Below are 27,035 nucleotides of genomic sequence, written 5' to 3' on the forward strand. Positions count from 1 at the left end.
GATTGTACAACCTGATGGGCCTGCAATAGTAGCTGAAAGGATGAGAAACTGGGTTAGAAGACCCAGAAGACACAGCTGTAGGCCTAAGTCCACCTGGACGTAGAAGTGATAAAACCTTTGAAGGGCTTTTCTTCAGGGGCTGGGAAGAACTTAATTTATTATCTTGTAAAAAATGCTGCAAAGGTATGCCAAGAGCCTGTCTGGGTTATCCTCCTCCCTCCCTCCTCTCCCGGAGAGGGCCACCTCCCACGGGACTGGAAGAGGAGCCAGGACCTGCTCAGTGCAGGTGCAGAGGGTAACGTTGGACTTCATTAATTGCTTGGGTGAGATTAACTCGGTAAGCTTCCCAGCCCAGCCACAAAGCTCATTTGACCAGAAGCTTTTCCCCAGGGTGGGGAAATTGTGCTTTGTGTAGCCCAGTCAGACCAGATACCCTAATGGTTACTGCTAAGAAAAAGAAATCATGCCTGATGAACCTAAGCATTGTATTTCACCTGTCACAGCGATGCCTGTCGAAACGTATAACCTGACAAGTCCTGAAAACTCCTCACTAGGTATAAATTGATTATGGGCTTGAGCAGATGCAAAGGGAATGTGAATTGCTTGGAATTCCATGCTATTAACCCAGAAACACCAACAGGGCTTGGTGCCAAGTCTTGAACCAGTTGACAGGCAATAGTAAGCAACAATCTAACTCCACTGACACCTTTCAAGGCTGATGATCTAATGAACTACAGAGATGTAGTTCAAGGATAAGGACACCTTCCTGAAAAGCACAAGTGGAAAATGAGCTGCGTGGAAGCCGCTGTAAAGCACACTCAAGCAAAACCAAACCCCAGTCATATTGTGGGAGCAGTTGGCTAAAGAAGCAGGTGTCACCGAAATATTTTGGGGTCTCCAAATTCTGGTCTTCCAACCAAAAGCTTAGCTGCTACAAAGCTACGCATAGGACTTATTTCCAAAAATTCAGCCACGGTGGTGTGTTTGTGGGCTTTTAGAAGCACTATCCCCAATTGTAAGGATGCAGTGATCCTGCTGGTTATCTGTGAGTGAGGGGAGATTTCCTCCGGGAGACTCTTCTAGTGCCCTCAGCAATTTTCATGTGTGTGTTGTTTTCCCCATGGCAGAACACCATCACAGAAGAAAAAGTTCAGAGGATGAAGGAGCAATTCGTGTCTGCCTACGATGTCACCACAGATGGACGCTTGCAAATCCAAGAGGTATCTCTTCCCAACCTCAGCCCAGGATTTCTTTTGTAGAAAGACAGAGAATTAGGACAGACTTTTTCTTAGGGCCTGTAGCGATAGGACAAGGAGTAACAGTTTTAAACTAAAGGAGGGTAGATTCAGACTAGATAGAAGAAAGAAATTTTTTACGATGAGGGTGGTGAAACACTGGAACAGGTTGCCTAGAGACGTGGTAGATGCATTCAACATCAGGTTGGACGGGGGTTTGAACAACCTGATCTAGTTGAAGGTGTACCTGCTCATTGCAGGGATGAACTTTAAAGGTCCCTTCCAACCCAAGCCATTCTACGATTCTATGTTTAGGGCCTATAGCAGACTTGGGAGATATGCAAGACAGAGCTTGGGTGGGAAGGAGGTGAGTCATGAAGTACTGTTAGTACTACTACTGTTAGTAGCCGGATCTGTTGGTCTGGGGTCTATTTCCAAGGCAGCAACATGCCCAGCTTATATTTTCCCATACTGGGTCAGCAGCCACCCCAGTGTTATCTTTACTTTCATGGTTTGCATTTGGTTTGGGTTTTTTTTAATGTGTTTTTTTTTTCCAGCTTGCAAATATGATCTTGCCGGATGATGAGAACTTTCTGCTGCTTTTCCGACGGGAAACTCCCTTGGACAACAGTGTGGAATTCATGCGGGTCTGTATTCCTGCATTGCCTCTTCCCCTTGCACACTAACAGTTTCTTCAATACGTACACTTCCACCCTCGGTAGAACATAGCATGGGAAATACATGGGTATTGTGGAAGCAAACCACGTTCTGACCTGTTCAGGTAGAGAAGGTTGAACATTATTTACACCAGCAGAGCAGAGATGTGGTAGCTAGAACTGGACCAAGGGCACCCAGAGAGTTTATTAGAGTTTGCAAGTGCTCTCAGCCACCTATCAGTCGTGCCACCAGAGACAAAACCTTAGGGTAGTACCTACCCACTGATAAATCCAGCCCTGTTGGGAGCTACAGCCAAAGCTGCAGTTCCTCACCTGCAGCATAGCACGGACCAAGAGGGCAGACCAGGCATGTTTTAAGCACCATTTTATCCTGAAGTATTAGCCTGGCAGGGCGTGGAGTGGAAATCTCCATAAGTTGGGCCAACTGAGGAGCACAAGCCCATAATGTTTCCTTAACCTTGCCCAACCTCCCTCCAATGTCTGCCCCTAAGTATCCCAGCACAGAATTTCAATTTTTCCAAGGCTGCTTGCAGGAACTTTTATTTCACATCCAAACTAGGGACTTCTGCAGATCAACAGCCAGTTGTGTACAGCCTTGACTTTTACTCAGGGCCATAAAAGGAGCTGCATGTACAAATTAGGTAAGAAACACAGAGCGGTTTCTTAGTCTTTTCTTCCTTTTATAGACAGTGTGTCTGCATTAAGTATGTGGTAGCAGCATGTCACATGTATAACATCCAAGTAAAAGCTATTGTGTGGAAAGTTTATTTTATTTCATCTACAATTAATTAAATATTGGATAATGCAACAGCTTGCTCATTATGGAAGTCCTGATTTGAATCTTTACGATCTATCACCCGAGCAGATGATTAACTGCAATATTTATGTGATTGTATCAATCTATCCCCATTCAGATCTGGCGCAGTTACGATGCTGATAGCAGTGGATTTATTTCAGCTGGCGAGCTCAAAGTAAGTTACTCTAACGAGTCTCTTTGGGCTTGGTCTACAGCTCACTGATGTCAATGGGAGCCTTTCCATTGGCTTTACCAATTTGCTGCCTTTTTGTGCAGTTGCCAAGTGGCATTTCTAGGTTGTTCACAGTACGTTTAAGGACTGGGGACCCTCCAGCTTTCAGACACGGTTGCAGGGACCCTGCCAGGAGGGAGGATGCTCTGCTGTTGTCCTTGCTGTCGTGCTTCCCTCTTGCCTTGTCGCATGACCTCACTTGTCTCGATGACCCCCAAGCACCCAAGGAGCCCCCCAAACGCTGCCTCACCTTGGCTTTGTGCATGTGCCTCTCTCCCAGCTAAACAGAGCCAAAGCTGTTGTGTTTTATTAATGGGATTTCTTCACAACCTCTTCCTGAGCCTGCAGATTTTCTGAACGCTGATTTCTTTTTAAAGCTCAGGCTGTTGAGGCAGAAGCCTGTTCGGAAACTGTAAGTCAAACGCTTTGAGCCAGCCGGGCATAGAAGTCCATCTGCAGACCCTGCGCTGACGTCTCAGTGTGTGGCTCCAGCCTGTGGCCCAGCGAAAACATAAGAGGATGTTTAAGCGTTTTGCTGAATGGCAAATATTTTGATTTGAGATCAGTTAGCAAATATTGCAGGACTTATGTTATCTTTTGCTTATTTTGTGAGTTAATTATGGCTCATTCCAGTATGCCTGCTCTGGGGAAATCTGGTTATTTTCTAATTTATTTGAAAAAATATGTTTCACCTAAAAAAATGTGAACTTTATGTGAAACTGACAACATTAATACTAATTAGGAATGTGAAATTAGATTCATGTAACCCTGCTGAATTTGGATTTAATTTCATACTCTTATTTCTTGAATTTACTCTAAAAGTAAAATTTGTCTCTTTCCTTACAACAGGATTTCCTGCGAGATCTCTTTTTGCAGCATAACAAGATGGTTGCTGAAGTAAAGCTGGAAGAATATACTGATACCATGGTAAGAAAAGATAGTGTCAAAATTGTTTAGATTATAGTATTGCCTCAAAGTCTCCTTCAGGGTCAATGTCCATAGGGCCATAAATGGCCTCTTAAAAGGTGTATCTTCTCCAGGAGATCCCTGTGGAAATTTAGCACATGCTGCTGCTGTTTCTTTGCTCTGCACATCGGCTGTGAAGAGCATTTCAAATATTGTGTTTTCAGTAGAACTGTTTCCTATGAGAAAACAGCTCGACTTTACACCAAAGCAAACTGAGTTATAAACTCCTTTAAAAAATAGGTGAGGTGCATCCTTCTTCAGGGTATGTTCAGCCTCAGCCGCATCTCCAGTTTCTTCCCTCCCTCCCTCCTAGCAAATCCTTTTGCTCCCAAGACACACAAGTATCCGGCTCTTCTGCTCTGCAAAGCTCATCAAGCCTTGCTGGCTCCCTCCTTCTTCCCTGAAAGACTGGGAGGTTGAAAGCTTCAACTCTTCTCCTGCCTTATCACACTATAGGTTTTGTACTGCAATCAGCAATATAATATTTGGTGTAAGTTTAGCATCAGTCACCTGGATTTCAGAGCAACTTATTATATCTAACTATTTAAAAACAAGAAAAGAAAAGAAAAAAAAGCTCATTTCTGAAGTCATTCTCAAGGGTATTATTTGAGTTCCACTAGCAGACAGCTACCATTGCAATTTTCTAAATGATTTTCAGATGGGACTGCCTTGATTCTTGGCACAAAATCTGTGTTTGTACCTAAAAACCAGCTTGGTATGCAAGCAAACAAGGAGCTCTCCACATATTTTGCAATAGCATGTTATGTATGCATGATGCATCTGTGCCTAGAAATGTGACCCTTTAGAGCAAAGTGAAAAACTGTACCATTACAGAAGAGTGTAGATTCTTTTTCATATTTATAGGACAGTGAAGGGAGAGGAATGCAAGCTACAGAAATTATTTTCCAACTGGCAGAGCTTGAAAACAATAAAACGCCAGAAGCTACAGCTAGAACAAAAATCTTTCTGGTAGTATTTGCAGGTAGCAAATAGCTTTTATGCTGCTCCATTAAGGTTTCCATCCCCAGTGGCTAATCTCTGATCAGGTACTGGGGAACAGGCGATCTGAAGCTTGTAGACATTGGGCGGTTCATTTCTTTCAACTCCTTTCCCTTTCCCATAATGTCCCAAGAAAGATCTGCGATTTCCGCTGCCCCAACACAGCTAGATATCAATGCAGCCCAGGGCAGACAGCCAGGAGGTCTGGTTTCTATTCCCATGGTTTTTTATAGATTGGCTTTGTATCTTTGGAGAGGTAGTTTAGTCTCTACGTTACAGGATAAGATTTGATCTGGGAAAGGGATGCTTTGTATATCTGGGGAAATCTACGATCTGAAATGTAAACCTGGCTCGTGAGCACAAAAGTTTGCAAAGCTGCAATGCCGAAAGAATCAGGGATGTTAATGGTTATTAGAAAATAAGGATATGGCAGATGATTTTTTTTCCTTGCGATTCTTTGCTATAAACTGAAGATCAAGGATGATTACAAACACACCTGATCCCAAGACCTAAGGCAGGGTGGAATTACAACACACATAATCTTACCCTGTGATATGCTGTAGTAAAACAGAGGGTATGAATTCTGTACGTCTCAGCAAAGTATCCACATGAACAGCATCTCTATAGTAGCAGATACGCTGCATGAAGTGATTGCATGGGAACTTATCTGAAGCAGGAGGGCAAAATTATAAGTAGGGAAGAAAGATTCAGTCTTACATTTGCAGGGCTGGATTAAAAAGCGAGAAGTGACTCGAGGAGCCAAGAGCAAAGGTACGATGTCAAGGCCCAGGGCAGTGAGAGCTCTTTGCTTTCTCTCTGGTTTCTGTGTGGAGCGGGGAGCTGCTGAAGTGCAGAATCCTGATGGGACTCTGCCACCATCACCACCATCTGGGAAAACTGGTGGACAGTGGCCCTTACATTTCATTCCTGAGGCTTTCGCAGACTTTCTGGTGTATCTTCAGCAACCAGCAGCACCAATTCCTTTACTGCAGAATGGAAACACTTGTATTTCTCTCCCCTATTACTTTGCTGCCACGCTTTTATCTGTTTAGAGCCCAAGGTCTTTGGGACAAGGACCTGTTTCTGCTGCACACAGCTACAGGGTCTCTCAGGGTGGCCTGTCTACCCAACTCAGGGCTTTCAAGTGCCACTGTAATAACCTTCAGTTGAAATCAGCTGTGTCCTAAGGAGCTATAAACCCATCCGTCTCCAGAGGAATTTACAGATCTCTGCTCTCTTTTCTGTACATCCATAGCCGGCTGCACACATCTTAAGCAGCTACTGATATACTGAGTGGACCCTAGAGCCTTCAGGACATAGGGATAAAGGGAAAAAGAAACTATCATTTTAAAGAAGCTAGCCCAGGCATGAGAAAAAGAAAAGAAAAAAGGCAATTTATGATTCTGTGTTGGGTATTTGCAGCTTTAGCTTGTGGGAGGTGTGAGCAGACATCATACCCACCAGGGCATGCAAAATGCTTGCTACTTACTTTTGCTGCTATGAATGATCTTACACCACATTAAAAAAAAGCTGGGAAGAGGGAGAAAGTATGTCTTTTGGAAGAGATTGGTTGTCTCTAGAAGGTAACATCACTTTATCAGGTTGCTTAGGAGACATTTCTTAAGAGGCTATTCTGTTTCCTTGTGACCTTGACATCCTCTCTTCGGAGAACACTGATACAGATCAGGGATTTGATGAACGAGTGATGAACCCCTGGAAAGAAAACAGGTAGTGAACGCGTTGGCATTGCACAAGCCCTGTGAGTCTGCTAAATCAAATCTTAAAGAGCACTAAAACCACTGGGGAAAGTCACGAAAGAAAAACATCCGAGTTCTCAAGACTCTTCATGGGGGAATTAAAGTAGCAACCCTGTGCTGAGGAAGCCCCTTTGCAGGCACAGTTCTTGTTAGTTTTCATGCCTATGTATATGCGTGTTTGCATTAATAGTCATTAAGTGTGTATTAATATTTATTTACATGCACCCACTTGCATGAGAAGATACAGAGTCACGTGCAGTTCTAAATCCTTGAAAAGATTCTGTAGGTTTGTCGCCTTCCCATGGGCATAGACTGAGCTGCTGGCAGGGAGCAGGTGCTCGGAGACTGAAGCGAAGCCTTGCATTGCTCTGAGCCTCTCGGGGCCATGAGAAGATGCCCCAGCGGTCCTGCAATGTGTGCTCCGGGAGAAAGGGTGGGCATAGCTGAAAATGGAGGTTTTTAAGAGCATGGTGAGAATATTCCGCCTTCCTGAAGTAACACAAGCTGGAGAAATGAAGATTTGCCCCCTTGGTGCTTCATGATGAGAAGGAGGCTGTGGAGGGTGACAGTAGTGCTAACAACCTTTCCCGATCCCTCCTAACCTCCCCTCAGCCCCCAAAGTCAAGATATTATTAGGCTACTGGGTCCTGGTGAAGTTTCAGCCCATGACTACCCAGCTCACACGTGTGTTTGACAACATTTTGTCATGAGTGACAGCTTCCATAACTGTGCATGCACGTAGCTGGGTACTTAAGCAGAATATTGTAAATGCCAGAACATGAACTAGAATTAAGACATAGTTTCAGATGAAATTAAGTATTCATACTGTTTTGTTTGGTAAGAACAAAATTCTCACTCAACTTTTGCATCTTGGCATATGCTATTGCCTTGTTCATAGAAACACTGATAGCTCATAGCTTCCCGGATAGCAGCATGCTACTTCTAGTTTGTAATCCCAACGTCTACTAGCCACATGCAGGGCAAGGTCATTACTGAGGCAAACTTCAGCAAATTAAGTTATATATACTGCTGAAACAGTCACTCCTGCAACACTGGCATTCACTTTTTGCATTGCCTTATGTTGATAATGTCAGACTGAGCGTATAAAAGTCCTTTAGTTTGAGCATTATTATATTTTAGCAAAATGTAAAGGATAAACCCCCTCAAGCCAGCATAACATCTTTGCCCACCACATGCTAAAATTCTAGAGAGGCAATAGTGTAAGTGAACTAATAATTCAACAAGCATTGGTCGTGAACTACAGCATTTGAAAGTTTGTAGATGGAGATGGCTGAGGATGAAATCTTAGCCCCAGAGAAGTCAATATAGAAATCCTCCCAGCTGTAATGATGCCAGGGTTTTGCCGCGCTTATCTGCAAAGGTTCTCCTGAGGACTGAGCTACGTACCCCGAGCACACAAGCCTGCAGCTGACTAGCTGAGGGCTCCTCATCTTCTCCGTGCAACGGGGAACAGGTTGACTTCTCCCTGAAGACAGTCTGCGTCCTTGAGTATGCATTGCGGACTACCTTTACGGTACCTTGGAGGGATTTCTGGTGCTTTTGTGGCTGCTGCCTGTCCCCTCAGCGAGGACAATGCTAGAGGCTCAGTGTGGTCACTTGTTTGGCTGTGAAAGCCTGTCTGTCTGTCTGTCTGTGGTCAGTGCCAAGGCCGGTGTACTTATGTAGGGAAATAGAAGTCAGAGCACAGAAAATCCAGGTGATTTAGCCCCTTAATACCTTACTGGCCAAGCTAGCTTATCTGTGTTAATGAAGTCTCTTATGACCACCAAAGAAATGGTGTAATAAAGGAAAGACAAATATTTATTGTATTGGCAAAAGCCTAAGCAGAGTTCATTATGTTCGTTAACACACGGAGCAAACTTCCCAAAGCTCTAGAAATACGACAGGAGTGGAATATAGCCTAAAAGACTGGTTGCCTTAAGGAGCAGTCTTTGTACATCCCTTCTTCTGGTAGCGGTCCGTGCTGGCCTCCCTCCCAGGTAGCTCCGTAAGGATGCCGTGACCCCCAAGAGGCTGCATCTCTAGTGATGCACTGGCACTGCAACCATCACATCTCCTAACCCCAGCCACCATCTATGGGAGCCCCCCCATCCTTGGAGAGCTTCCTCCTGGCTTTGGGGGGGTGCGATTCCTCTTGTTGCTTTGCTGTGTGTGATAAAGAGAGGACCCACACAGCTGATGAACGCAACGGAGGGAAATCTGCCTCCCGTCTCCCTTCTAGACTTAATCCTGGCAGTGCTGTCATCTCCAGGTTTGCGCCACACTTGCTTCTGCATAAGCCAGGGGAAGCAGAAAATCCCATTAAAGCTGAAACTTCAGTTCTGAAGATCAAAACCAACAGAACTCAGGAGCCTGCAGGCTTTTGAAAACTCCAGCAGATAACGCCTTGGTCTTTTAGGAACGAAAACACTCTTAGAAATCCTGCACTAAACGACTCATCTAGATTCCACAGGCAATCTGGTCGGGCAGAGCACTGAGTTTTTGTCCTGAGGGTAACTTGCTGGCCACAGGGCCCTCCTGTCGCTCTGCAAAAGCCTTTGTGCCCCTGTCCTTCCCTAAGGAAAGAAACCATAGGCAGTCCTGCAGCTCGAGCACGTGCCTGTCTTTATACACCCTCAATAACTTTTGTACTCACTGGCCAGTTTCAGTTACAGCTGTCAGGTATAGGTGCCCCCGACATATATATTTGTGAGAGGAGGAGGTCAGGCAAGAGCCGACTCTTTCCGTGTCCCACCTGAGGGATAAAACACTTTATTACGCACAGAGAACCAGAACCAGAGAAGGTTTAAAAGCAGGTTTTAGTGAGTCCAGTGATGGCAGAACTATTGATTTTAGTTGTTTACTTCCTTCCTTATCTCTGTCACGGAAAATAATTCAGATTTATAATCTTATACTGCTTTTCAAAGCACGCATGTGTTTGTCATATCATGGTGTTTCAGTGGCCTTCTTTACAACACCAGACTGGGAAAGCAGAGGTATTTCCTTTGCTGAATCCAAAGCCAATGGCAGTTTTGATTTTGCTCTTAAAAAACCAAGATGTAACAACTTTTATTTTGCAAACCCGGCTTTTACTTATGCTCTGTCTGCCTCAGAGTGCACGGACTACATTCAAACAAATAGAACTAAGGCTTCCCCAGTGCACTGCCATTAAAATGTCAGTGAATTAATTTGTGCAAACACTTTAAAACACGGGGTAGCTTGACAGTAAAATAAATGCATCATTTTATAAAGTATACTGCTAGATGCAACAAAGCTTTTAGTAAAATGGAGTGCTATTTAAACATGCCAGACCTTATCCTTAACCACATGGAGATGTTTCATATCAGCCTGGCAGCATAAATATACCTTTCAAGAGTGTAAACTGAAAATTCATCAAGTTTAACATATCAAGATGGTGTGTAAAGGCAAAAGTTTAAGTTAGAAACAATCTCATAACGATTTCAAATATCTGCTTCTCCCATGATGTACGCTTTGTCACATGGGGTGGGTACCCTCTGTCATTCTTTGTGTGCTTACATACACAATTAGCAGATCAGATCAAAACACTCGCGTGCTTGAAATTTGAAAGTTTAATTAATAAACATTTCCCCAGGCTTTTCCCGAGTAATGCAGCCCAAGATTGCCATGTAGTGGGCATGCATGAGCTCCAGTTGTCCAGCTAATAGGATTAGGTCTATCTTATTAGCTGTGGTACCTGAACTAATTCAGTGAACACTAGTCCATCTTCCCTACATGTTTTCCATCTTTCATATGGAAGTCACTGGACAAGAATTAGCTCAGCCTAGCTCTTCCAACCAGACTTTTATTTTCTCTCTGTTGACTGGTATGGGTAATCAAAATATTGCATATGTTTGAAAAATTTATTCAGGATACTTGTTGCAGAAAAAGGCCAAACAACTTGAAAACACAAAGATTCTCTCTTGGTATTGCAAAAGCTGAGTGTAGGAGGTCAGAGAGGGGAGCTGGTTAGCTGTCAGTAGACATGGTCAGCCACTGAAAGTTTAATGTTAAGCTCAAACATAGGCTGCAAACTAAGCCAATTGACTGGGGATGTTGCTTTTCATTAAGCATTCCACTAAGGAAAATATTATCTCTGCAGTTAAATGTGTTTTAATGGGGTCTGCACTACTGCTTGAATACTGTAAAGGGTTCAGAAATAGATAGAGTTGAAAACCACCGGCTCAGAAAATTGATAATGAAGCAGAGAGACTTTCACATCTAAATCATCACCTCTGATCTAGCCTAGATCACAAAGCTCTTCAGCCTCCTGGCTATTTGCGACTTCTGAAACTGTGAAAACATGCTGTACCCACAAAGTAGAGCAGATGCAGGGCAGGTGGGACACTCAAAGTCCTAAGACAAGAACAGCTGTGCTAGGGTGCTTATTTATTTATTCTGTGGAAAAGGAGACGAGACTTGACATGTTTCACTGAAAAAGTGACTCGTGGCTTGTCTCCGGCCTGCGTGAAATGAAAAATGGGTCCTAAGTCTTCCTCTTGGATTGGGAACCACCAGGTCTGGCCCGGTCTCAGAAGCTGCCACCACGGTCAGACAATGCAAGAAAATAAAAAACACTTTCAGGAACTCAGAAATGTGTAGGAGAATCTGGGTGAAGTTCGAAGACTGCTAAAGGCAGTAAGTTTTAGTGTGTTTTCGTAAGGACATTGTATCTTTGCATGAAGAAAAGACTAGTGCCTTCGGCCGGAGCTGCCTTGTCCTGGGCAGCAGAGAGCTTCTCCCCGTGCTTCCCACCAAATGCTGTCCTCTCCCGCCGCACCAGGCGCCCCGCTTTATGGTGACTTCCTACAGAACATGTAACTAATGCTCCTCGGTGGCCTCAGTGGAGGGATTTAGAGCGACACTTTCAAAAGCACTTAAGTTACTGTAGAGCTGAGGGACTATGGTATTCCCACCACTCAAATGTTGGTGCTTTCTCTAGCATCAATACTCTATGGAGTATGTTTCAGAGTAATAGTGTAAGCTGGATGTTGCAAAGCCATCTGTGGTGGAAGGTCTGAAAAAGTGAACTAGCAGGGGTATCTCCCTCTCTCCTCACACAACAAAATCAGGTTAGGCAGTGGTGTCCCATTTGGAGAGACACTTTTAAAATCTTATCATCTGGGATGATTTATTTCTAGAAGGAACATTAACCATTTTCTATTGCCTGCAGAATAACTTCGTTGTCAGCCAAGGACTGAAAGCTCAGGTTTGTCTCTCTGACGGCAGCAGGAGGCTGTCGTTGCAAGGACATTTCTCCTCTCAGTGGCACCAGCAAAGGCAGCTCCTGCTCCCATCCCTTCCTCCAGCCTTGCCCCATTGTGGCCCCAGCAGAGAGCAGGGAAAAGTCCCATATTGCAGTGGGATAACTGATGGGGCAGAAGAAAAAGTTATGGATGGAAAAAGTTAGATAAGCTGGAGAGGGACAACTTGGACTGATGCAGCCTGAGAGGAGTGCTTAGGATAGCTCAGCAGCTTTATTCATCTCTCCCGCTCTAGAGCAAAAGAGATTCAGAAGGCTTTCTTCTGTCATTTAGTGGCTCTGCACAGTGTGTGCTCGGCAGAGGCCAGTGAGACAGAAAAGTGTCTTTTCTTGTGCCACTGAACACCCGCATGGCCATCAGGATGTCATTTTTCCAAAGATCTCAATATGGGCCTTCAATCGTTCATAGGAGTTTTATAGTGTCTTTCAATGGGAGGAAAACTGAGCCCACACCGAGTGCTCTTCAAAAATCCCATCCAAACGTCAGTAGTGTAAAGCACTTAGAATAATGAATGGAATAAAATCCTGTCGCAGAATCTTAATCTAAACCCAGTGCAATAAAGGGTTACCAGAGACTCCCTGTCCTCAGCATAGCTGCCTGCCTTTGAGCAAGGGGCAGGGAGGAGGCAGCACTGACAAAATAGGCAAGGTCTCCCTGAGAAACGGCAGCTCTCCAGATACTATCTCTCCTGACGCAAGTCTCAGGCTCTGTCCTGGTTTCACTGCTGGGAAGTGCTTGGGACCTGCTGCCGGCTCCCACGTGTTCGGGCTGTGTCAGAGCGGATGGTCCTCTCCCTCCAAGCCTCCCGAGATGGGGACTGGTATGGGCCTTCTCTAGCACGTGTACAGTTACACCAAAGATTTGTACTGACCTGACTACTTATAACCACTAAATAAGCAAATGAGATTTATCAAGGTAAGATTAATGCATATTCCATTACAGAGTATCTGGCAAAGGATGGCAACCTGTCTTAGTGGAATATTAATCTTCCCCCCCCCAGCTTCAATGTGGAATACATTTTTTTCTAGAACTTTGAGCCATGAGTTATTCAGGTTTGCAACTCATTAAACTTCTCCCCCTCTTTCCCTGTAACAGACTCATTTTTGTGCCTTGCAGAGAAACACAGTACCAAATACAATAAATAAATAAATAATTTCTGGTGGTGACCCATCAAAAAGTCCATATTAAGGAAAAGGTACTATTAAGGAAAGGAGAAGTTTTATATTGGCACAGATTAACCTCTTGACGTTGGCAGCCTGAACCTTCTTCCTAGTCTTAGCACTTTCCGATGGCAGGCTTTGAGCCAAGCAAAGCCCACTGGCTTTAGCAGCGTAAAACCCTGACCTGAGTGTCTATCAGAAGGTGACATTTGCACCTCAGCCGCTCGGTAGCCACAGCAACAGTCAAAGATAAGGATGGAGCCGAGCTGGAAGTGTTCGGAAGTTCCCCCCTTTTTCTGGCATTTTTTTCAGGGGCCATGGCAAGGCCAGTATTTAGTTTCTTAAGGTGTTTGCTGGAGACCTGCCTTTATCCCCGCGTAAGGCGGGAAGGGAGCGGTGCTGGTATTTGATTGCTTGGGTTTTTGCTGTCAGAAAGCAGGAGGGGTTTGCTGTGCTCTTGTGCCACCCTCGCACCTGGTGTTAGCAGAGGATGCCGTGCTGGCCGAGGCTCAGGCAAAGCACCCCGAGCAAGCAGAGGTGAGGGCACAGGGCAGAGCAAAATGTATGTTGGCTTTTTTGTATGTGTGCTTTCCTCATGGCCTATCTATTTTATCTCTGTCTTCTTGATTTTTAGATGAAAATCTTTGACAAAAACAAAGATGGACGGCTGGACCTGAATGACCTGGCAAGGTAGGCTTTAATAATATTGATGGGGTTTTTTAGGTCACAATGGCAGATCCAGGCAAGGTGATAATCTCCCTATGGGCATTTGAATCCTACCTCCTTTCAAATTAAATCGGGTGCTCTGATGTAGGTATCCCAGGTCACTAACGCATGGTCCCCATCACAATACCCTGAGAACCTAGAGCCGGTGACACTGAGCAATGCCAGGACCTGTTTGTGCATCACCAACACACCCTGGCATGACCCGTGCTACCTCTGCGATGCTCCTCAGGACGCGATGAAGCAGCCAGTGACACCTTTTCTCCAAAAGAAGGATGACAATCCCCTTCAGCAGGGTCACAGATGTGCATTTATTTCACATCATTATGCGCAGCAGGGACTGCAAAGAATTTTTCTGCTTGTTTGAGGAATAAAAGTGGCACCACAAAGGAGTTTGCCAATGGCAGTAAGAAAGTATTTGGAAAGACAAGGTGAAGACGCTTGTGAATGAAGCTGGGGACTCAGTCACGGGCCTCTGTCTCTTTTCTGTCCTCGATACCTCAGAGGCTTTTATGTTATTTTCACTGCATACAGATAGAGAGTATGCCTCTGTCTGTAAATGTACATGCAGTGACTGGGTGGGACTTTAAACATGCAGGTACAGTCTTAAAACACTGGTTTGGGGGATGAGAGGAGACAGGTGCTGGTTTGCCACTGTTACCTTCTGCTTGGGATCACAACGAATGCCAGCACAAATAACTGCAGTGCATGTGGCAGTTCCCTTTGACCACTGACTATATGAGAGAGAGAGAGAAATAGAGGCAGAATGGAGAATAAAGGGGTTTGCCCTTGCATTTTCCTCTTAAATATGGTTCCCTACGGGCCCATTACCCAGGGCGACTGAGGCTCCCCTCTGGTCTGAACGCATTTCTCATACCCGAAACTCTTCAGCATGTGAACACAGCTCAGCATGCCCTGTGCCACAGGCTCTAAAACCCTTGGGGTCAGCAGAGCGGCTGGAGAGAAAAAAGATTTTATCGGTGCTATGAGGGGCTTTGGGAGGGAGGAGGGGAAAGGAGAGGAATTTGGCTAGTCTCAGTGCTCAGGCCAGTATTACTTTGTCCTTTACTTTTACAACGACCAATTCTCCCTCCAACAGAGAGTGATAAATTACTCTTTCCTTTCGTGCAGCACAACAATCCAGTTACGAGCAATGATTGTCTGGTAGCTCTTGCTTTGGAGGCTGACCACCTCCGTTGCGCTGGAGCACCAGAAATGCTCTGGGAGAAGCAATGGTGCTAAGAAACACATTTGCAGCCAGCCAAAGGGCGCTGCCATTCCCAGTCAGACAGGGAGGGAAGCATGTGTTCCCGTAACAGCCCTCCATAAATAACCCCGCAGGCGATTTTCATTTTTTAAAGGCCTATAATCTAAATTCCCTTTGCTTTACGAACCAAAAGAGTTCAGAATAGTTTGTGTGCAGATGATAAAGCGGAAAGATTGTAATTTAAATCTCTCCATTCAGGATTCTGGCACTCCAGGAAAATTTCCTTCTTCAATTTAAAATGGATGTAAGTAGCTCAGTTTTATGATGCATTGTTCCCATCTCTCTCAGCTAAGATAACCTGGGCCCAGATTTGAATCTTTTCCTTTTTTCATTTGCTTGTCCTCTCCACATGCAGGCTTGCAGCACGGAAGAAAGGAGGAGAGATTTTGAGAAGATCTTTGCACACTACGATGTTGTGAGTCCCAGAGGCTGTTCCCTCGGGGTCTTTCAATGACACAGATTTAGCATACGCTGCTCAGACTTCTTCCTCCCGCGGGGTGCCGTGGGGTCACTCAGGAGCTGCAGCTGTGCCCGAGCCCATGGACCAGAGGGGCCCGGGCACCAGACTGGGGGATAAGGTGGGGACGGAGGGGAGCGATGGTCAGAGACCTCCTGGCAAAGGACCCGTTTTGACTTTCTCCATTGCCATGGCCGACACCGCTGCATTAGCAGTATCTCTCTGCAGGAGACGCAAGGGCTGTAGAGGGGGTGGTGGCTTTAGCTCTAGCAGTCTCGGGCGGTTTGGGACCTGCATCACCACCACCTTGAGAAATAAAACCCCTTCCAGTACTGAACCAAGGGTTATTTAGGGAGTCTGGCCCAGGACAGACATGACCACCTAGCTGCCTGTTAGAAAGCAGCAATTCGGTGCCGCTTCTGACAGTCGCGTAACTCCCTCAGGGTGGTGGTGATCAGCAAGCCTCACAAAATGGTGGGACGTGTTTCTCCCATTTGAGGGGAAGAGATGGTTGGGGAAAAAGGAAAGGATCTTAGTGCTATAGAGCTCAGTGACCAGGTGGACCTATTGACCGGTAAACGTTGTGATTTTGACTTACTGAAGTGTTTTGATGTTTATTCCATCTTTTAGAGTAAAACAGGAGCACTTGAAGGCCCAGAAGTGGATGGGTTTGTCAAAGACATGATGGAACTGGTCAAGGTAGCTTCATGGCTCTTTCTATTTACTAATACCTTATATTTCAGAGAGGAAGGTACTTGTTTTGGTAAAGTTATGTGAACAGAGAGGCTAGTGAGAACACAGAGTCAAATTTCACTTGGATCAGCAGCAGAAATTAATGTCATGGTCTCAGCATAAACACTATAGAGCATTTCACCATATCACAGAAATTCTGCCTGACAAATTAATACACCTTCACTCAGCAACTGTGTTTAAGAAAGGTCCATTCTAGCTCATGCTGTGAATTAGGCAGATGTTGCAGCATCACAAACTGTGTCGACATGGATCAGTCATCAGAAGTCCTTTCTTCTGTTTTCACTGCGGATATGGTCCTCACCAGCATGACCTCATGGTTTATTAGGTCATCATAGAATCACAGAATCATAGAATCGTTTAGGTTGGAAAAGACCTTTAAGATCATCAAGTCCAACTGTCAACCATGCCCACTAAACCATGTCCTGAAGTGCCTTGTCTACGCGGTTTTTGAACACCTCCAGGGATGGTGATTCAACCACTTCCCTGGGCAGCCTGTTCCAATGCCTGACAAACCTTTTAGTAAAGAAAGGGCTACACTTGAAAATGACTTTAGCTTTACCTCTAATCAAGAGCACCATGCCCTGTGCGTCACCAGTTTCTTAGAGACAGCAGAATCAGTCTGCATTGGATTACCTTGAGTTTCCAGATACAGTCCAAGATAGAGCTTTTGATGCAAACATAGTCTGGTCTTTGGCTCCCCCTGAGCCTGAGCTGGTGCATTTCTACACGATGTGACCCGACGCAGGGATGCCTGCGTTCCCATGTCCATTTAGCGGAGAGCAGAGACTGCAGCTGTGTGCTGATGGCTGCGTGTGTATGTACATTATAGCCATGTGGTGTGTAGGGAAGGGTGTGAGGACAGGCGGGAGGTTGGATTTGTGCTCTATGCATGTGTGTTCAAAGGAGCAAAGGTTGTACTTCCCTTCATTGGCATCGTCCTTGGGCACTGCAAGCTGCGCATGGGAATTTGATCTCCTCCTGAGAAAGTGGGAAACAGAGGAAGTGGTACAGCATTAGGAGCATACAGAGACAATATAGCCTGTAAGGTATGTCTTTAGCATTTGTTTGATCCACTAAAGGTATTTTTAAGTTGCTGGCTAGCCTGTGAAATAGTAGCCTGCTGACAGAAATGCCGCATCACTCCTCATGTAGCAGGTTTGAGAGAGGAAACCAGAGGAAAGCACAGGTCCAGTAGTGCAAGCATCTGTATCGAACAACTTTCTGCAGACCTTTGTTTGATACGGATCAGATACTGATGGCCTTGACTAAGCACAAAAATCACATTGCATTTCCTTTCAGTTACTCACAGTCCCATACCTCTTCTGCTTTTGCAGCCCATTCTCTGGTCACTTCCCCACCTTGTATGAGCTGATGTGGGGTCAGGCTGTTTGGTCACTCCTCCATGGGTGGATTTCCCAGGCGCTGCACAGCCTGCTGCTTTACAGGGCTGGGGAAATCCAGAGCTGTTTTCTCTCTGAGCCATTTTTTTCTCTTTCGCCTGCAGCCCAGCATTAGTGGGGTGGACCTGGACAAGTTCCGCCAGATCCTGCTCAACCACTGTGACGTGAACAAGGATGGGAAAATTCAGAAATCCGAACTGGCTTTGTGTCTCGGGCTTAAAATGAACCCGTAGCCAGGAGGGTGCTCGTGGTTGTGTTTCCCTCGTGAGATTTGCTTGCTGCTCCTCGTAGAAGTGTGTCCGTGCTGCCGTGCGAGCGGTGGGGAGCCGGGGCACCGCGCCGGTGGGCTGGAGAGTGGCTGCACAAAGACATGGCAGAGTGGGATTCGCATGGAGGGTCTCCCCACTCCCCCAGTCCCTTTGTGGTGTTCGCTTGCTGCCGCCCTTAGCAATGTCTCTGCCCACGAGCACACCAGCTGCTCAGGAAAAGGGTTGCTCTTCTTCTCCTGCTCCCCACAAAATGCTGCCCTGCCCATCCCCTAGGATAGGGACAAGCATCTCCTTAAAAATGCCATGTTGGTGCTCTCGGAGTGCAGCTGCTAGGTGTTTCATCTTACGTGTGAAGTCATTCCTTTGGTGAGCATCGCGCTTTGTTTGTGCATTTAAAATATTGGATGGATGACAGTGTATATGTGCAGAAATAAAAAATGGCAATTACAGAAATTCATTAAGATTGGAGTTTATGTGTTATGTACGGAAAGCCATCTGCCGCAGACTGGCACACCACACATTGTAGCCATTTTACGTAAAACACATTAAATGGCAAGAGGTTTTGTGATGCCTATCAGCCTTTCTTCCAACCCAAACTGAAACAATATACAAGTTTTCCATAAACTGAAAAACTGGAAGGACAGAAGCCTAATTAGAGCAAAGCCCTTAAGCACATGCTTAGTTTTTTAAATCTCTAAGAGTTAGTGAAGACTTTTAACCTGTATTGAACTTAAAGCTACCCATCACTCCCGGGCCATGGGTGTGATCCTGGAGCCTAATGGCAGCAGCATCATTTGTGCCACATATTTCCCTATTCCAAAGGCTTTGACTGGATATTTGGAAAGTGCCACACCTACATTAACGTGCCCAAATAATCCTTTCTTCATTTCTAAGAGAAAACTGCAGAGGAAGGGTTGTTGGCAAAACTCCCACACATTTCAGCATTTATGTCTCCGACAGATGAGAGACCCAGATTTGACACTACAAGTGTCTTTCTGGTTATGTTCTTTGCACAAGACGGTACAATGAAACACTCCCTTTATACTCAGTTTTATAAAAATTAATCAGAAATTACCTTCTGTCAACACAAATAGAGATGGAGACGTTGAGTCGATAAAATGCTTAAGAACATACACAACTTTAGGGATGTGCTTATTTTCTATTTACATTGATGATAAGAACAAGTGCTAAGGGCATCACCAACCATCTTTACATCGTACCTCCAATATGATGTGACTTATGGGCCAAAATAATTATGCCTTTAAGTATATTCTTCTGTTTCTCTCTCTTTGTTCAGTCTTTATATCATTCTCATTGTTATTATTATTTTCTTAAACTACAGTTTCTATTACTTTGGACATGGGAGCAATTTCTGTACCATCCCCTACAATATATTTCCACTCATAGATGTATGATCTTTATGCTATTTGTATTTTTCAATTGAGACACATCCATTCTGTTTTACCCCTGTTTAATCCTACTGATATTAGTAGTACTTTTTCTCATTTATTAAAGTATAAATTCAAGAATATCCTGCCTTGCCTCACCAAAAATACAGGAACTTTTAACCTAAAATGAAAATAATCTTTTAAAGACTGTATACAACCACAGCTCTCATTTCAAGAGTTATACAACACTTCATCTTTATTGAAACCTTATGCTTTTCACATCCTCTACAGACAATAGTTTTTATTCAACAGACACTGAGCAGTAATGAATTTGATATGTCGGTGTCACAATGTATTTTGCTTCTTTTGTACAACTCTGGGATTTTTTTTTTTTAATACTGAGTTTGCTGAAGCCTTCCTCTCTTCAAGTTCATGCAAATACTTTTATTAGCTTTAAAAAAGTAAGTGCATAGCCTTCAGTAAGTGAGTTTACAAGAACATTTTACAAAACATTAGCAAAAAGTAATTGGGGGTCATAGATTAAAATTTTATATACAGAACTCAGAAGAGGTTTTTTTAATGATTTTAAAAGACTCAGTTTTGCATTCCCATGAGGATATTTTTTGTGTCCAGGGCAGAAACTAGAGAGCAGGAAAACAGGCATGCACGCTGCCTTGCTTGTGGGGACCATAAGGGAGAGCCATACCCCGGTGGGACTCCAGCCCAAGTGAGCTGCAGGTCCCCTATAAGCAACACAAAATGTCAGGAGATGCAGTGGGATTTAAGCCCACGTTACAAAGGTCAGCAAGGCAATTATCAACGAGCCATGCTCTTATAACCCTCTAGCCTCTAAAAGTCAATGTTATTGCAGGAGATAGGCATTTTGAGACTTCCCGTAGAGAAGATGTGTTCCTTGCTTGCAGAGATTTTTATTTTTTTAAATTGTTATTTTCACTTCAATAATGAATGATCTGCAAGGCCCTTCGGTGTCAGGCTCTGGTGATTTCACCCCTTTAAGCTGCTAGATATATAGATAGGCAATGCAATACATTTTGATAACACATAGCTATTTGCCATTTTGCAAATTTGAAGGGTACTTCTATGTGCAGTGTGGATTATACACATTTGAATGGTTACATGAAAATACCTGTTTTCCATTAATTATATGAAAACTTAGTCTCTACAAAACCAAAAGCATTTACACACTGTGATGCCTTCTGTGCTGTAAATATATTGAAGGTACACAAGGAAGGCTTGTGGCTGTTTGATCAGTGCATCCTCTGCCAACAAAATTTTGTGGATATCACAATATTTAGGAGCCTGCATCTTGGTAACTAGAATTTGAATGCAGAAAGTGAATGAAAATGTTTTCCAAGATATTTTTCCCTTGGTATTATCATGTTTTTCTCTAGAAAACTGGGATTAAGGGATTCACAGTTTCCTATTTCTTCACAGTATGCAAATTTACTGAAATCAATTTTAACTGACTTATATCATCATATTTAACAGGTATATTTTCAAAAGACATTTAGCTACCCCAAGTGTAGTGGTCAATAGGCACAGTGCTCCCAAATGTGTCATTTTAGTGTTGGTTTCTTCCTTTCCTTGTTTAATTGGCAAACTGCTGGATCTGGAAATCAATGTGTGAAATTCCTTGAAGCAAAGCTGTTCCTTTGCCTCCCTTTTCACTGTGAGTTATTGGAGATTATGCCCTGCGCTCCCATCATGCTCCCTGCTCGTCTTGGCCCTTCTCATTTTTGGCACTCGACATATAGTTTTTTTTCTGGATGACTTGTCATGACAACTTTATTCAGGAGATGCTGCCTCTGACAGCTTCAGTTGACTGTGTAGAATCAATACCCATGAAAAATGAACATTTATGGGGCTTTTTAACTCAAATCCATCCCTCGTTTATCTTCATTGGTTTCACTGGAAATGATGTTACAAAGACACAATCTTTTCTCCCATCATTTTGGACCTCAACAAGCTGCTTGCTTATCCTGCACCATCACCATGGAGATCTGCCACTGGAGACCCCCAATTTCCTCAGCCAGCCTCACAATGCCAAATTGCTCACGTGCCATCTTGTCCCTTGGTCTGTGCAATTTTTTCCCCATAATAATGAACCCAAATGCACATGCTCTCACTTCACTCCCCAGTCTGAACACACTCCAGCAGTCTCACATCACTGACACCCAAACTGGAACCAGATGAGATGTTTAGAAATCGTAACATTTGAGTTTCGCCAGTGCTTTATTTTCAGATTTGCAGTAAAATAATTCTCTCCCTTTGTTCTCACAATATTGCTTTAAATAACATGGGTGAAGCTGCCTGCACATCTTACAGAAACTGCTTTTTATTCCTACTGAAAGCTGAGTTGAGCATCAGCCCCAAAGAAGGGCTCAGAGCATAGGAAACCAGCACAATATTTTGATTAATCTGCTTTTCTGTTTGTGTGGCAAGAGAATAGTGTCAATATTAATGAAAACAGTTGTGACTAATGCAGCCAACAAGACTATCAGAGAATCATCTGCCACAATATAATAGGAACCCATCATGAGAAACACCTTAATTACAGCTATTATCTCTTAAAATGGCTGGGTAACTCTTACATTAATCTGATTTGAAACAGAAAGTTGCTGTTACGTAGTGGATGTTAAATGGGGCTTTGCTGTGTAATTACATGGGGTAAAGTAATTGTGAAAGTCATTTTTGTATGAGGGCTACACTGACTGCTAATGAAAAGCTCTCATTTCGTGGCACCTGTATTTTCAGTAATTCCGAGGAGAATTGTGTCTCATTTTAAGCAACATTTGCACATGGGAAAAGGGGGAGAAAAGAGTGCCAGTTTCAACCATTATGAGAGAAACTAAGGGAACCGTTTGCCTAATGCCAAGAGGCATCTACAGGGAGCTCCCACTGGGTCCCAGAGGTAGAACCATTTCCCTGCCCTCTCTCACTTAGCTGGGCAGCACCGATTTTCACGAGTTCATCCCATGGTGACGCGTCCTGCTGCCCACCTGCCCCACGCTCAGCCTCTACGCCAGCTTCAGGCGTTGCCCTTCCTCTTGGGTTTGTTCCTTCCCATTTGCTGTTCTCCAAAAAAAAAAGCTTTTCCCTGCCCTGCTGCTGTGCTGGAAACTTTGCACAGGTGATGGGTGAACTGGAGCGGATGTCCCTGCCCAGGAAAAACAGCTGGCGCGATGGCACGCACAGCGCGGACAAATGCTCAGGCTGCATTTCTGGCATCTCTTTAGATTAGCCGTTTCAGGAAAAAATGAATTCGATAGGATGTGATGGAGTCACCACAGCCCGCTAGAGCTACTGTTATTAGGCAACGTGGCTGGAGAACGGGCATCTGCCCCAGGCTCAAAGACACCCCGGGTTGGGGTCCCTGCTCTGCCCGGCATCACGGCTGTGAGGCTCAAATGATTTCGACATGCTTGGTCTTACTGGGGGAAGGTTTCTGTTATGGATGATGAGAGCACAAAACCGCATGTTGAAAGCCAGACGCCTTGGTTTGGAAGTGTACTTCCGAGGGGTATCTTTACAATAATGGCCACCACGTTCCCAAATAAAGGAGAGCTAAAGGTGTCGGTGACGTGAGGGACAGCATGGGCTGCACTTTAGGGTGAATCTGGTTGCCTCTTTGAGGTCCTCCCTCACCAGACCCTGGTTACAAAGCCCAGGGAAGGACCTCCAGGCGTTATGGGGGAACACAAGGAATCTAAGCCCTAAATTAATTTTAAATGCAGCTGCAGCCCTTATCCCTGTACAGTAAGGTTCGTACCAACTCTTCACAGTTCGGCTTTGTAAAATAATCAACGCCAGAGTGTAAAGAGAGAAATAGGTCTCCACTGCTGATGGGGGTCTGAAGAAATCGTCCTTCCCGCATTTCTCTGTGAGGCAGCAGAAGGGTTTTAACGCTGCTGGGCAGGCAGAAGTTGCACGAGCCCTATAGTCCTCTGTCCCCAGCTGAGCTCCCTTGGCTCTGGTGGAGCCGGGCCAGCTTAGGGCGGACAGAGACGCGGCCATGGCTCCACTGCCAGACGCATTTTAAAGCTGGGGGGGTTCTAAATTAAGGAGTGCCAGCGCTAAAAAGCGGCAGCATCAAGGGTCTCTCAGGTTGACACCACAGTCGAACACCTCTAGATCTGAGAGAAGCCGTTACTAGGCCCGTGTCTGCTTTATACGAATAAAGGGCTGTAACTCAGTTGTCAAGGGGTTTCTTGCGGCCGTTGGAGCTAAGGAGAACATGTCCTCGTCTTTTGATTCCCTGCGAAGTCTCGTGTAAGACATCCCTCCCAGCACCTCATAGAGACAAAGATGGAGAAGAGAGATGCACCCAGAATTCCCGTTTGGGTGGCTGTTTGAACAGATTGTTGTCATCTGTCACTTTGGCTAACATGCCTCTAACTTCGATGGTGTGGCCAAACAGTTTTTATTTACCGTTGTTAATCCTTAGGAAACGGGTTCATTTCTCCGGCACATAAAAACCAGGAGCCAGCAGACTGCCAGGGCTTTCCGTGCCAGCAGGATGTGCCTGGAGAAATCTCATTTTGAGATGAAGATCCAGGCGGGAGCCGGGCGGCAGAGCCTGGAGGATGATAGCACCTGTGGTTTAGGGGAGCCCTGCTTCAGCTGGCAGCCGGAGCGAGGGCAGCTGCTTGCCGCAGCTTAGGGGAAGAGCAACCACTTCAGACACGCTCACCGGATCATTGGGAAACCCATGACCGCACGTGAAGTTCGGGCCAATCCGTTTTTTCAGTTCTTCCTGCAAGCGGCGAGCACGCACGCGACGGCTCAGATGACACGTGGTGCTTGCCAAGGCACCACAATAACTTGATTGTTTGCCTAAGACCTAATTAATGAGATCGTCAAAGGCAACTGCTTCCTCCTTCCTGATGAGTAAATGTGCACAGGAACACGGGCATGAGTCTGGGATGTTTCCTGGTCATTAAGCTGAGAATGATCTGCTTGGGTTTGGGCTATGTAGAAAATCAATAGAGACTTCCATTTTTATCATAAGGCATAAAATGCTAATAAGCACGGCATATTACAAGAACCTTAAGTTTGATTGATACAATGACAGGATGGCATTTACAGTCTCATTCTAGAATTTCTTTAACCATCTCCGTATAGTACAGAGTTGGTATTTTTTCAGCAAGGATTTCTTTTTACATCTGAAGAATGGAAGATCCTATGGGCTTACGATTAACGACGTTCAGATAGCTGTATTTTAATTTTTAAGAGCTAGAAATTGCCTAGTTTTAAAAGTGTCTTGTAGGTGTTATTTTCAGGTTCTAATACATTATAGTGCATGTTCTGCCTCATCCCTCTTGCTGACTATGAAATTTAGCATACGCTTTGCCTGGCCACCATTTCCACTCTCTGGCTGATGGGATCCAGAAGTGCTACTGCCAACACCTGGCATGCAGAGGTTATGAATCAGGCCACACAAGATCAAGCAGCTGGCTTTTAAACCTCTGAAATCTCTCATTTTTCCTTCTCTTCTTGCCTTCCTTCATCTCTGCCTTGCTTTTCCTTTTTAAAGGAACCTGTGGGATTGTTTCTATCATGCCTTCTGGGTCTGAAGCTTCTTGGCCGCCACATCTGCAAGCTTTGCTCTTCCTTAATTCATTGCTCTAGGAGAGACAGAAATCCAGACTGGTAGGTGGAAAGAAGAAAGGAAAGGTAACAGCATGCCAGTCTAAGGCAGAGATATATGCCATGCCATCACCAAACACGCATCCTTGCCTAAATTCACACCTTTAGGCACCTCTGTGGACTCTGCCGGCAGCCCAGCTCTCCTTCCCCTGCACTTGGGAGATGTCTCTTCTTAGAGCTGCCGGAGTGCTGGTTAAAATCCCAGCAGGCCCCCATCAGAGCTCGAGCTCAATGAAGCAAGGAGGTGTACGGGTTTTTGGTCCAACACGGAGAGGGGTGTAAGGGATGGCACAAGCACAGCTCTGAGGGATGCCTGAGGCTTTCCCCTCAACTTCTTCTTTCCACTGCCTGTGAGGTTGCTGGTGCTGGGGTCGTCCTCTGCTGCAACCTTAAATATAGATTTTGTTGGCTACACTCCTAGTTTTTAAGAGTCCTCATGTTCCTGCTGGGTTTTTAGAGGCAGGGGCGGACACTGCTTGGGCTCCAGCAGAGGAAACCACATTGCTGAAGCCGTTCCTGACCACGTGAGACCCTCAAAAGCTGTGTGTGAGGGGCTGCAGCAGAGGAGCTGAGAAAATTCCTTGTACCTCTGGGCATTTCAAAGCAACCCAGGCAAAGTACCCCAAGAGCAGTGAGGACATTGCCTCTCAGCTGGAAAGAGTTTGGAAAGGAAGCTGCAAAATGCCTCTCCCCCAAGCACGGAGCCCCCCCCCAGGGCTGCCTGGAGAGATGCTGTGGCCACAGTGGGAGCAGGTAGCTGAGGAGCCAAAAGTCCCTGGCATCTGCCACACAGCTTTTCCCTAATACATCTTCTGTCAAGTACCTTACAGAGGAGCACCAGCAGTGCGCGACTGATGGCTCAGCACCATAGCCGTCCCAAGGGAGGGGATGGCTCACACCAATGGGGTGATTTTTACGTTCTCTTGAACGTCAAGCTTTTTCCTGCGATTCATTTTTTCCATAAAAAATGCAACAAAAATTCATTCACGATGGACCTATTTGTTGATGCTGATTTTTGCCAGTCCATCATAGAATCATAGAAGCATGGACTCATTTAGGTTGGGAAAGACCTTTAAGATCATCGAGTTTAACTGTAGCTTTTCATCCAAAAAAAAAAAAAATTGGCTCTAATGCCATAATAAACATATAGAAATGTGTATCACTTCAGCATAGGACACTTATCAAATAGATAACAGCAATCTTCCTAAAGTGATAAATTTGGGAAGGAAGCAGCAACCGAGACAAAGGCCCATAACCTTGTAGAGAAGCTTTAGTGACCACAGGCAGCAGCGAGGCAGAGCTGTGATATGTAGTATGTGATAACGTAGTCCATCTCCCCGGATCATCCCACTGTGTTGGTTGGCCATCCCTTGGTCAGGGGCACCTGGCAGGGCTGACGCCTTTGTGTCCAAGCAGTCACAAGCCCCAGAGTGTTTGCAGGTTCACATCTCCTCTGCTCTTGGGACTTGTTATCACTTTACCAGTCCTGTGCCTGCGTCTGGCAATTCCTCCAGTTACCTCTCAGCTGTTGCTCTTCCCATTCTAGCTATATGATGCCTTTCTTCAGCTTTGCAAATAGACTTTCCTCTGCTTTTTGATCTCTTGCTGCTCTGCTTAAGGAGTCTTAAATCACTCTGTGGCAACTACTGCCTCGGGGGGATTTGGGGTTCAGCCACGGGTTATGTGTGCTAACTGCTGCTCGTGCCAACTGCAGCTGGCTGACAGCAGCATCACAGAAAATAGAGATTGGTTCAGAAAACAGCTTGGGAAAAGGACATCTTGCTGTTTCTAGAGATGCTGGGTCTGTACAGGATTTTTCAGAAAGTAGGATATGCTGTATGTATCTGCTCCATATGAAATGCCGTCGACAATCCCTGCCAGGTACAGCAGCTGTCAAGCAGGGACTGTTCCCAGATGTCACAGAAATATCTCAGGTTCATCTATCGCCAATGATGTGAGTAAGCTGGCTGATTTGCCCACACTCGCATTCACCTTTTCAGGCTGCAC

The 27,035-nt window shown here is 45.0% G+C and overlaps 1 protein-coding gene across 1 annotated transcript in view; it reads left to right on the plus strand.

Annotated features, from left to right (window-relative positions):
- Window positions 1–18,473, plus strand: part of SCGN (secretagogin, EF-hand calcium binding protein) — a 30,180-nt gene extending 11,707 nt beyond the window's left edge. Inside the window, exons 3-11 of the mRNA XM_030011955.1 lie at window positions 1,128–1,220; window positions 1,793–1,882; window positions 2,827–2,883; window positions 3,790–3,867; window positions 13,739–13,794; window positions 15,293–15,338; window positions 15,450–15,509; window positions 16,182–16,250; window positions 17,809–18,473. Of these exons, the coding sequence (XP_029867815.1) occupies window positions 1,128–1,220; window positions 1,793–1,882; window positions 2,827–2,883; window positions 3,790–3,867; window positions 13,739–13,794; window positions 15,293–15,338; window positions 15,450–15,509; window positions 16,182–16,250; window positions 17,809–17,937 (678 nt within the window). The 3' untranslated portion in view covers window positions 17,938–18,473. The remainder of the gene's footprint in view (window positions 1–1,127; window positions 1,221–1,792; window positions 1,883–2,826; window positions 2,884–3,789; window positions 3,868–13,738; window positions 13,795–15,292; window positions 15,339–15,449; window positions 15,510–16,181; window positions 16,251–17,808) is intronic.
- Window positions 18,474–27,035: the final 8,562 nt, after the last annotated feature.

This window comes from Aquila chrysaetos, chromosome 4 (genome assembly GCF_900496995.4).
Source record: "Aquila chrysaetos chrysaetos chromosome 4, bAquChr1.4, whole genome shotgun sequence".
NCBI lineage: Eukaryota > Metazoa > Chordata > Aves > Accipitriformes > Accipitridae > Aquila > Aquila chrysaetos.